The 14929-nt window shown below is 40.0% G+C and overlaps 1 protein-coding gene across 1 annotated transcript in view; it reads right to left on the reverse strand.

The window, feature by feature from the left end:
* Positions 1-8140, reverse strand: part of LOC116688182 (WNT1-inducible-signaling pathway protein 2) — a 10550-nt gene extending 2410 nt beyond the window's left edge. Inside the window, exons 1-4 of the mRNA XM_032514023.1 lie at positions 7712-8140; positions 5023-5239; positions 3540-3788; positions 2784-3016 (exon numbers count right to left, since the gene is read on the reverse strand). Coding sequence (XP_032369914.1) covers positions 2784-3016; positions 3540-3788; positions 5023-5239; positions 7712-7873 — 861 coding nt within the window. The 5' untranslated portion in view covers positions 7874-8140. The remainder of the gene's footprint in view (positions 1-2783; positions 3017-3539; positions 3789-5022; positions 5240-7711) is intronic.
* Between the last annotated feature and the right edge of the window lie 6789 nt (positions 8141-14929).

Below are 14929 nucleotides of genomic sequence, written 5' to 3' on the forward strand. Positions count from 1 at the left end.
GGGGGCCTTCATTATGTAGGGGTGACAGCAAGGGACCCTCAACTAATAGATCCTTCAGCCTTCAATCTTACATTCAGGATTCAGCATTAGGGACAACTGCTTGGATTTCGGGACTATCCCCAATTTTTTCGGGACTTCTGGTCACCCTACCAGTGTACCCTGTGCCATTAACTCACAACCAAACAGTTGCAGCACTCTCTGCCCTTCAAAACATGCCTCAGGGTGTTCCTAACTACACCGGTGCCGCTATAAGAACACATTGTGGCACAACCAATCAAAAGCGTCTGATTACCCCTGCTTAAAATAATCATTCAAATTCAAATTCATCAAAATCATTCACCCTATTTCACACCTCAGATACATTTCCAACAACTCTGCGTATTTAATTCATTGCACTTGGGGACCTGTAAAAATTGTACTAACAGAATAAATGACACTCCCTTTGACTAATTTGATAATGCCAATGCAATTCGCTACTCTGACAAGATAGATCAAATAGCCCTCGACCTGGAAGAACCAACTAATTTGACTCAAACTGGTTTCTTTGGATTGTCCCCTACTCTAAAGGCGATGAGGAACACCCTCATTCAACATCAAATGGCCTTAGATTATCTGCTGGCTTGTCAGGGAGGCCTATGTCACATTATAGGACCGCTGTGTTGTACTTACATACCAGATCCAACAGACAATCTCACCATGGTGACTGATCATGTCAACAGTTTATTGCATGACATGAAACAGCTGACGGGAGGCGGTGGGAAAACAATGCTCATGCGCACAGGTGCATTAATGCTGTGTCGTGATGCTGCATGTATTGACGTGCTGCGTGATTCTTTTCGTGAAAAATTAGTGTCCAGGAGGATTACTCAAACAATCCAATATAGACTTGTTCAAACCAACGAAGAAGACCTGTTCAAAGGTTTACGCACCATTCTTCCAGATTTGTTTCACATCCCTGACTAAGAGCAGCTGGACAAACCTTGCTGTTCCTCACAGTCCGATTCAGATGATGACACTTCTGTGTAAATTACTCGTCACCCACATCTTTGATGAAATATTTCTCTCTTTGCTTATTGCCTATCTACAACAGATTCTCTCAGGTTCACAAACATGCATTATTTCCAGTGTTATTATCATATTTTAAACCTGTTTCGGGGTTAATGTGTTTGATGATGTCTGTTTATTATTTAAATCATAATATGAATTATTTGTTACTGTTAAAATGTAATTTTTTGTGATTTTATGATCAAAAGTTGGGAAATGTATTGGAGATTTTATGTGTAACTACTGTACATGTGTGCTCATGTGTGACTACATTTGTGCTTTAGACAGAACAACTTCTCCATACTGTATAGGGTATTGCTTCAGTCTCTGGTGTAGAATGATGGAAATTACAACCAAAGAAGCTGTTAGAAAGTATTCCTTAAAATAACAAAACTGTCTCCTTCTTCTAGCAAAAGAATAATAAAATAACAATAACAACTCCAGTTTTTTTCTGGTAATCTTTATTTTCAGCTTCATTACCAAACACCAGAATGATTTTCCATAACAACATCCACAATTGGCCCCCAGCCAGCTAGCAGCCAGCCACTATCATTACAGCAATCCGTACCTGGCTAACTCCAGCGCCGGGTGCTAAGTACGCTAACGGCAGTTTATTGAAGCCTTGGAAAACAGACCATATCAGACCCCAGGCACCCCAGAACAGCAGCCATCCATAACGTTAAGAAGGGGGTAAAAGTCTACCCCCTTTGTGTTTAACTGTCTTTACAGTTACATTTATAGTCCAAAAGGTGGGTTTGTCACCAAAATGACTAATGTCAGTGTAATTCAGATAATGTCAGATAATTTTGAGCAGCTGGGAGATCTTCTGCACAACATTGTAAAATTGAATGGGTAAACTCATCTGAGAACAGATGCATTCTAATTGGTGATGGTGTTTAACAATGAAAACTACAACTCCCATAACTTCACAATGTTATCAAAAGTCTGTGTTTACCATCCATTGTTTTGATTAAAAGACCCCTACCGGCAGAAAATTATATATTGTATGTTTAAAAGTAATATAACAAAATGTGTTTCTGAGGAAAATGCCACTATGACAAAACAATTTAAAATGGTATGTAAAGGACATAATAAAATAAATTAAAAAAAAATGACTGAAAAGAAAATAAGGTTAAATAATAGCAACAAGTCATTGAATCCTTATAGTGAGAATATCCTGAAAAACGACCCTATCGTTTGTTCAAGTAGCAACTGCGACCTATAATTACGTTAGTGGTGGCGCCCTCTAGTGGCCGTAGTAGTTATGATGGGAACAACGCAGGAAGTAAGGTGACGAGGTATAAGAGCACCAAACTCCATATAAGGAGATAGGTTGGGGAGGTGGATAGGTCAAACAAACACTAATAAACAGAACATTTGAGAATATAACTTTACAATCACGTCACATTCTATATCACATGCACAACTACATCGTGTTGTCGTAAACCGCAACCTGTGATCGCATTTACTGCCATCCCTAGGGGCAATAATTTATCAAACGGTCCTGTGGGTTGTATTAGAGGGCAGGAATAAACGACCTATGTGGTCGGTTGGAGGACTTGTTGATTATAGCAGATAGTTTTTGATTCTTTTAGACACAGTACTTTACCGTATTTACAGTACATCACCAAACGCATTTTTAAATGATACACATGTTCTTGCGTGGAAATTTACTTGCATTTACATGTATATGTATTTGATCACTGGAACTGGATAATGTGTATGAATCATGCACTGACCGGCTGCAGTCTTGGGAGCCCCAACTGCAGAGTCTGGCACGGTCTGATCTGGCACAGTCTGGTCTCAGTCTGCAGCCGACAAGCCCAGTTCCGGTTTGTAGTGCGGGTGGAGACACCTGGGTTACAGCTGTGGGAGCAGGGGCTCCAGTCGGAGGTCCACACGATGCAGTTGGAGGTTGAGCCAAGCAACGGGCTGGACAGCCCACCCTCGTAGTCCTGAGGCGTGTGCTCTGCTGGGAAGATATATAAGGGGAATGTATTTGCTTTGTGTAACAAGCTGAAAGTTGTTTGAAGTGTACAGCTTTGATGAGAGCTCATGAGCCAGAAAACTTTGCACATATGCAGTCTGAAATGTTGTAAACTGCTGCTCGAGCGAGGTCAGTTTGCTAAAAATAGTGCTTCCAGATGTTTCACACAGATGGTATATCTAACAGACACCTCTGTGGTATTGAAATCTGTTTATTTCTTCACAACCCAACCTGAAACATTCTCATAGTTGACTGTGGTTCAATGTGGCCAACCACCTGCTGACCTAAATTTAAAAGCAGATTGGAATGGCTCACAGGAAATAGCCGAAAATCATCACTGTTTTTGGTTGGGATGGGAAGCAAACCACTCTGCAGTCTTCAGAGTATTTATAGGCTATAGGATGGTTTTACTCTTTCATATCAGTGTCAGTCAGACTTGTTGCAGTTATGATTCTAATAATCTATCTACCAATATTTGTTTGGTCTTGTTGATTATCAAACCCATTACCTGCTGAGGGATTTGAAGAAATGCTGTTGTCCAGGCCATCACACACCCACTCTTTGCAGCAGCGCCCTGGTAGTCGTACCAGCTGGGGGCTGGGGCACTTCTCAGTGGGCCTGTGCAGATCTTCGCTGCACATGGGCACGCAGGTCACCCCTCCCCCCAGGCAGTGGCAGAGCTGGGCACAGGAAGGTTGAAATACCTGCCCCTCCTCCAGCCTCCGGCCGTTTATCTCGCAGCCCAGCTCGTTCTGACCTGATGGCAGGACAGGGAGGGGGAGAGGAGAGAATGTTACGTGGGTGAAAGTACCACACTCACTACTACATCACTTGTAGAATGAATTTCAGTTATGTGAATGACGTACAGGAAATAACTGAAAACAGGAAAAAACTGTCACCTGCTTAAAAATGCTGCCACAGAACAGGAAGCAACAGAATGATAAGAATAAGACACATATCCTTTACACATATCCTTTAGTATGTAAAGGATATGTGCCTTGTTCTTATCATGATGAAGGACTTTATCATATATTACTCACAGTAGGAGTGGCAACAGTAAGGGTTAATTGATTGTTATGTAATATAGGGGGGACTGTATTTGTGTGAAAATATGGGCCTGCGAACAATTTGTTGTTTCTTTTGTAAAGGGTCATTGCAGTCCAGGATCGGTGGCAGTGGCAAGGTATGATAACGTGTGTTTGGACTGACATTAGCGTGTGCTGTGGTCAATTCATAAACGTCATGCAGGTTGCTGTTGACACTCATTTTATATTGTATTATCTCGTGATTTAGTAGTGTGAGTATAGGTCTAAGTTGGGATTTGATCTTGTCTTAGTGCTGCAGCTGGTGTTAGTTTCTGGTCACAGGAGCGGCTGGTGCAGTGGGCGTTCCCCTGTTGATTAGCATCTGGCCCTGGTAGTAGTTTTTTTCTTTTGGGGGGTGGTTATCTTGTGTTTAGTTTTGGTTATCCACTGATAGCAAACATTCTCATGCATTGGCCTGCTGACAGGTGCACAATGTTTTATTATTTTATGACACTGAGTTCTTATTGTAATACACCTGTCCGGTATGGCACTTTGACCCACCCTGACTGCTTGGTTATTAAAGTTGGCTTGTATTTATATCAAGACTTGGTCAATGTCACATTCTGTATGTTAGCATGCTACTAATATTTTCGTGCAGTAGTAGTACTAATGTTAAAAGTTGCCTCAACTTGTGATCTCCCATATTATCATTACATTATTCAAAGATATTCAATTTCCTCTCACTCAGAAAAGCAGCAATTTCTCACATTTTAGAATCTTTGAATCTTTGGAATTTTTGCTTGAACACTATTAATGATTACACATGAAAAGTAGAAACAGTTGCTATAGTAGTAACTAGCACAGCAGTAGCGTAGCAGTTGCTGTTTTGTCAGTATTAGTAGTTATTAGTGCTTGTAGATCTAATCCAAACTAATCTATTTCATCTTGTGTGTAATCTGTTCGCACCGACACACCGTCCCGGCCCTCCAGGGAAGCTGGCGCTGTAGTCGCACTGGAGCCCTCGGTGGCTGTCACAGGGCAGCCGGTCGGTGCAGGCCTCACCCTCCTGCCTAGCACACACCTGGCAGCATCCGCAGCTGTCTAACATCACAGGAACACCAACAGGGCAGCGTGGCAGGCTGGGTGTGCACCGACATGGCCCAGTACACTGTTGGCACCCCGCCTGCAGTCAGAGTTACAAGATACAGCTGCTGTTTATACTGTTGCTTAGTAGCTTGATATGTTTTCTGCATCTAATAAATGGCTCCACTGGTAGTAAAATAAATGTTTAGTGCTGGAGTAGGTTTGGCCCTCACACACACGTTATGTAAAGTTATCCACACACTGTGAACAAGTCTCAATGGAACAGCTTTCTGCTAAAGAAACAGCTCCAGTTACTATGGCCTTGTTTCTGAAAAAACACAATGCTGTTGACTTTTTCAGCTCACGCACAACTCTTTTATGTTTTGTGGATTTGGGTGAACTGACCCTTAAATTGATAAATCTTGTCTCTGCATGCTATACTGATGATCTACTGTAGACGTCAGTGTGAGTCATCTGTATTCATCATCCAGCTCTACACACAGGTTCATACATGTGACAGAAGGTAGGTTAGAAATTCACATTCACTCATACTGATTCGTGCTAAAACTAACAAAAAGCTTTTTTCATAGAGACTGGAGTATTGCATCCTGCACATGTTGATCAGGATGCAGAACTTGTTTTAAATCACAACATGCGTCAGAGCCCAGAATGTTTTCGAGGGACAGTCCCATGGAAAACCATTCGGTGTAACTTTCAGCTGTCATATTAGCATATCAGATCTTTCCAGTATGACAATTTCCTTTGACAACCAGAACGGTTGAGAACTTAACTACATGTGAAAACCACTGACAGTCAAACAATCTCATGATCACTGCCGCTGCCTTCACCTTGCTGACTAGATGTTTAACCATTATAGTATAACACAATTTGACACAAAATTCTGACTTCACAATAAAAGTATTCACAAATATTCTTTGATACACACTACAGATTCTTTTTGCCTTGTTGCAGAGGGACAGCAGTACTTGGGAAATACTTTGACTGATTTTACAATCAGAACAAAGGTTTATAACTATTATTTGACCAATGTTCGATTTGGCCACGTCAAACATTTGGCTCCCCACATGGGATGTAATCCCGACACTGATATGTATCAAGCATAACACATTTGACAAAACATCTTCTGGTCACACACATCAGAAGCAAAACATAACATCAATTAAAACATATAGAGCTTTTGGGGGGAAAAGCTGTTCTCTAGTTTAGTGATTGCAGCAGAAACATTTAGCAGTGTAAACAGGCTGTGGCTGGGTGGGTCCTTTGGGCTCTGTGTAAGCACCACCTCACTGATATCACTAAAAATTGGTAACAATGATCTGGTCCTGGGCCGTGCACATTGCCAGGTGTTGATTTTTGAGTGAAGATTCACCGGACCACATGCGAGGTTGTCTAAGTATTTCAACAAGTTAAATGATTCACGATTTTCAATTAAATTGTAATCCTACTTAATCAGTATTCAATTGGAGGCACCATTGTGGAATATTAAAAAGTGACATTTGGCCCAAGTCTGGCCCACGCAACACTTGCCGTAACCTATTTCATGCCCGGCTCATGACATTTGGGCCACCTTTGGCTCACACAATTTTTGCCGTAACACAAGTTAGGTCCGGCTCATGACTTTCGGCCCAAGTCTGGCCCACACAACACTTGCCGTAACCTATTTCATGCCCGGCTCATGACATTTGGGCCACTTTTGGCCCACACAATAGTTGCCATAACACAAGTTAGGTCCGGCTCATGTAATTTGGGCCACATTTGGCCCACACAACACTTGCCAGTGCCATAACTGAGCCGTAAGTGCCAAAAGTGGCCCAGATTAGGTCCAAATCTGTCTGCTATCTGGGTAGTATATGCTCCTACATACTTCAATTAGCACACATTAAATAAATACATTATTTATACACTTCTGGTCAAAAGTTTGGGGTCACTTAGAAATTTCCATACCACCCCATTATAGACAGAATACCAGCTGATCCGAGTCGGGGGCTGATCTTTAATGCAATATCTACATTGCCCATTATCAGCAACCATTCATCCAGTGGTCCAAATGAACATTCTGTTTACTAATCTGATATCATTTTTTAAAAACTAACAACTGTGGAAAACTCTTTTGTAATCATGTAAGCACATAATGTAATCTGAACTGCTGCCCCGGTTAAAAAAACAATGCAACTGATCTGAGCTGGTATTCTGTCTATAATGGAGTGCAATGGAAATGTCCAAGTGACCCCACAATTTAAGGAAACTAGACTAAAACTGCTATCATAAATAGCTATTTCTGTGATTCCCCTCATGGTAGGAAGATCAATGACCGACCTCTGCTTTGCAATGCTGCCTCCAACAATCGTTATCTGTCATCCCCATCCAACCATCATTGTGCTAACATGAAAGCAAGCATTCACACACCACAGTTCACCACGCCATCATGCAGAGAACTGAGATTTTGTAACAAAATCTTCAAGTGATTCCATTAATGACGCAACTGAAAGGACTACTTTTGTGGCTATTTTACAGAAAGGATATACATATGTTTCATTTTGGCAGGTCATACCTGAGTGATGATACACAACAGCAAAGAGCAAACCAGCCGGGTGTCTCTTCTGTCCATCTTCCTCACCTCTGCTTCTGTGTTCCTCCCTTTGTCCACGCTCCCTCCCTTCTTCTCCTCCTCTGGAGAAGTGTACATGTATTTATTAAAGCTACCAACCTCCATTCATTTATATAGTCTAGGTTCTGATGTCACAGGCATGGACTGCAAAGTAAATAGTTACTGGAGAAGAGCAAAAATCTCCCAGGCCTCTCTCATCTCATCTCCACATTTCTGCAGCAAACCTTTCCCACTGCCAGCCTATTTCTCTAGATGCTCTTTGCCTGCAATATGCTGCTGCTGAAAGGTGCTTAGTTAGCCAACAGAGGTGGCACTTGGCCATTTACACATCCAGCAGTTACAAAGCAACATCAGCATTCATTTGGAGTATTACTATTGTAACTCTCCTTTCAGATATGCTTTGGTTAAATTCCATAGGAAAATATCTGGTTGTTTAGCTCCACTGTCTAACGTTTTCTACTAACGTACTACTGGGCAGGTAGTGTACAGTGGGTTTATCAGAGTTTTCCCCTTTTGTGCTTCAAACAGCAGACAGAGATAAAGTTAGCGTCTAGCTGGTGAGCATAGTGGAGATACTAAGCAGATAAAGAGACAGACATTTCTGGTGAAGACCAAAACAAAGCTAAAAAGAGAGGGAATTTTAGATGTACAGCTTTCAAATGTGAAAGCTCACGAGAAACATGGCCACAATGAAGGCTAATGTTGCTCCATTTTTGATGGATGGTTAGACTCGCTTTGCCAGACTATCCTCCACATGATGCGGAAGGAGGATGGTTGATGGGTAATGATGTTAGTCATATCAACTTGACATGGTGATAATATGGTGATGCACTGCCAATTTCTTTCAGTTTCAGAATTGTATGAGCTGGTAGTATCCACTAACAAGTATTACCAGCAAGTAATTCTGAACACAGCCAATGTGTTTACAGCCTTCTCCTTAAAGAAAAAGACCCTATTTCACATTACACATTTCATTCAGTCATTAATCCTTCAATAAACACTATTTATTGCAGATTTAATTCAGGTCCATTGTGTGTGTGTGTGTGTGTGTGTGTGTGTGTGTGTGTGTGTGTGTGTGTGTGTGTGTGTGTGTGTGTGTGTGTGTGTGTGTGTGTGTGTGTGTGTGTGTGTGCGTGTGTGTGTGTGTGTGTGTGTGTGTGTGTGTGTAGGCCAACTACATGTCATGTTTGCAGCTCCGAAGAATCCCTACATAGAACTAGCAGAAACAAGCATGGGGATTTGTCTCCATCTAGTGGTTGGCACATATTTTAAATCCACTGATGATGAGCAGCCCTTCTTTTAGGACTGTATTCTCTACACAAGCACTCTTTCAAGAGCCACTATTATAGTAGAATAGGTTTGCATGCCTTGATGTTCAAACACATACTATGTTTCTCATACTGTCCATTGCTGCAGCTCTGCCTGAAACACTCTGTCTGAGCTCTTGGCGCTCCTTCCTGTAAAGCCCAGTTTAATGTGTATTGTTCATTGTTTATTAAGGAGCCCCCAATAGTCGTCACCATAGTGAAGAGTATTTTTCCTGGGGTCCAACACACGACAATAAACAAATATTACAAAGCAAATTATAAATATATATGGTTGTGAAAACATCCCACAATTTGCAAAACGATAGGCCCAGTAGCATGCTTTCCATGTCATAAAAACATCAAAACAGTAACATGAAATAAAATATATACTAGAAGCAAGAAAGAAGACAAGAGAAAGGTATGACAGAATCCAACAGGTTTTATCCTAATCTCCTTACTACAGTTTATCTTAGTTTGTTTTTTAAGCTTGAAGTATTTCCCATTAGGATTAAATGTGAATCTGTTCCAATATTACACCTAGGTATATTACCATTGCATTGGTTCTGGGCATAGGCAGCCATAACACACTTACATAACACATTACCCTTTTATCATAACCATGTCTATCATTGGTAGGTGGGAGTAACGCGTTACAAACGTAACGCAATTACAGTAATGTGTTCCTTTTTGCCCAAACGCAGTAATTTAACGCATTACTTATTTGACTTTTACCAATGCGAGTTACAACGCATTTTAACGCAACATTTACTGTTTTTGTTTTTTTTAAAGAATAGAATAAGAATAAGTAGCCTAAATACCGTTCCCTTTTATCAACATCAGCACATATTTCATGCGTCTCACGTTCATCTCAGTAAGCTAGCAAGAGTACACAACAGACAACTTCCGTGTAGGCTGCTTCAAAATAAAAGCACTTCCTGTGATGATTCGCAGTACAACTAAATTACTGTTGAACAAATGAGATTTTGTACCTTTTCACATATCAGCTGTAAATCAAGTACTGTAAATAATGTAAATAGTGAATTTTAATCAGACTATAATTGACCATTCCCTTTAGATTGTTATGAATTAAACAACTTGAATTTCTTATTCAAGTGCTTTAAACAAACATTTTACAACAATGCCGTACTTTAGTACAACTGTAAGGTCATTTTAATTGAGTAGTTTTCTCCTCTTCCATTTTTCTCCTACTTGCCGATTGCATGTTTTACTTGTCTTTTTTTATAACTTTTGTTACTTTGCATATTCATATACATTTTACAAAATATTATGAATAATCTAGGATTTATTGAAGTGGATAAAGAGGAGACTTTGTTGATCCAGGGGTGAAATTCACACGCTATCTGCCAAGTCAAACTTCTGCTGTTTCTTTGGTGAAAGTAACTCAAAAGTAATGCAAAAACTAGTGTAACGCAATTCAGAGACAGAAATATTGTAATATTACATATTACTCTCAAATGACAGTAACTAGAAATCTATAATGTATTACATTTTGGAAGTATCTTGCCAGACACTGGTAGGCAATAGCTGTGAGAACAAGCTGGGGGGGGGGGTTTGCGTAATGTACAAATATTCTTCAAAAACACAATCACAAGCATGCTAGTTTTTCATCTCCTGTCATCCATGACAGCCTGCTATGCATTTGTTCCACATTACTCCTTGTGGAGCAGTGCAGTTTGTCCACACACCGGACCAGATCAGGGCAATAGTCTAGATCGGACAAGATCAGAGACTGTCCCATCAGTCTGCTCTGATTGGTCAGCTGGCCCACCCAGGGTGTATTAGCCATCTATTGGCCCTGTATTTCAGGACATTGGTTTTGAAATGTTAACAGTGACTACAAGGTTAAAAGTTAAAGTTAAAGTTTCAACCATTTGATGTTTTAACCCTTGTGTTGTCCTTGGGTCAAATTGACCCGTTACTTAGTGTTTTATACCAGAAATATGGATTTCTTTCAACCAAATTGCCCCAAACTAACATGGATGATTCCATACAACATTGCTTTCATTGAATTTTAGGGGTTTTTATTTAGTCTTTTAGCATTTGAATTATTTTGTATAATGGTTTCAAAACAGTATCGGGACGAAACTTTGACGTCTACCTATCGGAGATCCCCTTAGCAGCCTCTGATCTTAGCTATTAGTCAAAATAATTCATAATTTCTGCCTTTTTAACTAAAAACGGATGAATAATTTGATCTAAATGAGGTTTGTTGACCATGAATTCCAAGAATAAGAATTAAAAAAAACTATTATTAAACCAGCTCAGGTTTTTAAAAAACACCCAAGAGCTGAAAAAAGTGACAAATAAATCAGAAAAAGCAACAAAAACATCGGAAAAGTCCAAAGAAATATTAATTTTCAATTTTGACCGGGAAGGACAAGTTCATGGTTAACGGGAAGACAACACAAGGGTTAAGACTGAATGACCATTAACAGAGTAGCAGGGTTGGTAACTATTTCCAATAAACACTTTTTTATATTGTTTGAAATGGTCATCTGTAGTCTGCCCGACCGATATATTCATTCATCAGAAACATTTATAATGACAAAGAAAGGATTCTGATGATGGTCAACCATGTTATGAGTGTTGCTGTTGCATAGTTTGTCCCCACAACGTCCCTGTTGGCAATACTCATTTTTCTTGTTATTGTGTTTTGTTCAAAGGACTTTAAGTTTCATATCTCAAGTGTGTATTTTAATACATTTTATTCTCCAGAACTTTATTTTAATAATTTAATTTATATCGACCGATGTATCGGAATATCAGATTTTTAGATAACCAAATATTTGTATCAGTATCGCCCTTTCAAATCCTTTATCGGTCGGGCTCTAATCTGTAGCTGCTATTCCTGTAAAATTGTCCACCAATCCCTGCCTTATGGTTCACTTGGAAAGAACCAATGATATGCCTCCGTGCCCCACTTCATGTACTCCCCATGTACTGTCCCCGCCGAAGTAACTGCAAGTCTGGAGAATGGAGGATTAAACTCAGCCAAAGTTGTGGCTTCAGCCATTATTGATGTCTTTCTGTTGGACTCCTGATTAATTGATTACTGTTTAATACTATGAATACTGTTGGTGTCCTCCAATAATGGGAACAATGGTTATTGAATGATTACCTGCTCAGATGATCAAGGAGAATGTAGATAAGCAATAAACTACTTTACTAAAAAGTTGTTTCAGAGCAACACCACCCCAATTCAGAAGGCTTTTCTCCCCAGGGGGGAAAACAGCCCCTCATGCTAAGCAATCACGGTTGCAAATGACCAAATAAGGCACTTCCTTAAATACATGTGTGAAGATGCTCTTGGATCATTCACAATAACTACTCTTAGGTAACATTTCACAAGGTGACAGTTGGTAGCATCTGTGAACGTATGGGTCATGTGATGTTTTGTTTAGCATAATTACATTGTGCTGTTCTATTCTGTACAATACTTTCTATATTTCTAATTAGATTTCCTATGCTGTCTTCTGATACAATGCCAGCAAAGAGAGTAAATTTACTGTGAATCCTTCCCCAACACTGACGTCAACAAGAAAAAGTGATACCTTCTGTGTAGGTGTGCAGATACTTTACCAAAAGGTGATTTTGGATGTGACATTTGCAATACATTTGACTGTTCATTAATGTTTTCTGTTAAAGTGCCCTTATTCTGCTCGTTTTCAGGTTCATAATTGTATTTTGAGGTTGTACCAGACTAAGTTTCCATGGTTTCATTTTCCAAAAGCACCATATTTTTGTTGTACAGCACATTGCTGCGGATCCTGTTTTCAATCCTGTTAGCAACAGAGTAAGACATCTCACTTCTATCCTATCTTTGTTGGGAGTTGCACATGCACAGTAGCGAGGTAAGATCACATCAGCTAGATAACTCTTTCTCCAGCTTTGGTCAGTCCAAGGCAGGATTAGCTGGGAGACTTCTTCTAAACGTGCCTGCTGAACAGGGACATGGAAGTAGTTCTTTTGTAGATTATGGTGAACTAGTGTGTGTGTTGTAGCAGTGTTTTGCCATTGAGAACGAGATAGAATGCTAGTGCTAGCATGCAAGGGTTGGCCACCTTGTCTCGGCTAGTGACGTGTATAAGTTGCGCAGATGTTGAACAGCTCACCCGGAGACTGAAGGCAGAGGAAATTCAGAAAACGTATCTCACTCAAAACCGCACAAATAGTTTTATTTCCAAGTTTATATGTGTGTGGAAGCACCAGAAACCCAAAATAACACCCCAAATCCCAGAAAAAGTGATTTATTCATAATATGGGCACTTTAATGTATTCCCTTGAGTAAATACTCTTTCAAAGCCTTTGTTATAATTAATTTAGATTTAATGTAAAAGCTTCCATCTGGAAAGAGTCAAATCTAATCATATTAATTCTAAAAGAAATCATCCATCATCCTTAAAAGCCCACCCAGGGGTTATTTTGTAGAATACAACTCCCCAGAAACAATTTCAGGGGGTTTGGAATAATTTACTTGACAGTGTCTTATTCTTCTGTTCATTTAAAATTTCGTAATCGTAGCTAATCTAATTAGCCTGCTTTGAGACTACAGTCAATGAACGGATTGCAGTACACGTATTTCACCCATTGGTGACACTGGTGATCTGTCGGCCTGAGATGTTTCTGTTGGCAGTCATCTGCACTCAAACACTCAGGAAGAAGTTAGAGAAAGGAAGGGCAGCTTTACTATTAGTAAATAATATCATTTAAAAAGTGTGTGGGTCATGTAACTAATACACTAATAATTTCAAGAGGAAAGTGCATATGGAGAGAGGAGAGATAGATAGATAGATAGATAGATAGATAGATAGATAGATAGATAGATAGATGGATAAATAGATGGATCAATGATTCCGTGATAAAAAGTCAAGTGACACGTGCACTCTCCTATTTGAGTAGCATTTGATTAAAAACACTACAGCCACAGACAGGGCAGAGAGATAAGCTAACACATTGTTGCTTTTGTCCTGTCATGGGATTTGTTGATGACAAAGAATGTAGAATATTACCAGCCGGGTCTTATAATTTTATTGTCACATCACCAGAAATCCTAACATTTGTTAAAGATTTCATTTAATCAATATTCATCTTGCCATGCATTTTCCTCTCATGCTTTTGTAATGAGAACTGATGCTGCGTCACTGATGCTGAGTCCCATTCAAACACTGAAACCATGACACAGCAGTTTTTATCACTGATGATTGGGGATCAGTGGCTGACTGACCTCTTCAATTGTGTTCAGTGGGATCTCATTTTAACCAGTTGAATGCTGTTTGGTAAACTAAGATAATCCCCTCTCAAGCTAACGCAACACAACTGGATGATGACGCCGTGACATGATGGATGAGTTAGTGACACTGTGCTGTGGACACTGAGGAGTTAGTAGGGGTGGGAGAAAAAATCAATACAGCACAGTATCGCGATATTTTCCGTGGCAACACTGTATCAATACACAGGCCAAGTATGGATCTTGAAGTTGGAAAATAGTTTTGAATTGCAACATAGCACAGCATATTGTAATCGGGTGTAAAATTGCAATGATAATATATCGTGGCATAAGTACTGTGATGATAGCGTATCGGGAGGCGTTAGTGGAGGATGTAGTCGGATTAACACCATGCTTCTTTGCCCACTTAAATCCCACTTGTGCAATACACACCCCAGTGTGTTCAGTGGTTAAACAGTTAAACACTAGTTGTTGCTTCCTGGTCTTCCAGCCCCGAGGAACACACTGTATTTCGTATTACAAAACTGCAGAACAGAGGGATCCTGCTTCTGCATGCTGAACGCTGACAATGTTTGGCCTGTCACATTCCAACTGTGCATCCTCTCA

The sequence above is a fragment of the Etheostoma spectabile genome, chromosome 4 (genome assembly GCF_008692095.1).
Source record: "Etheostoma spectabile isolate EspeVRDwgs_2016 chromosome 4, UIUC_Espe_1.0, whole genome shotgun sequence".
Lineage (NCBI taxonomy): Eukaryota > Metazoa > Chordata > Actinopteri > Perciformes > Percidae > Etheostoma > Etheostoma spectabile.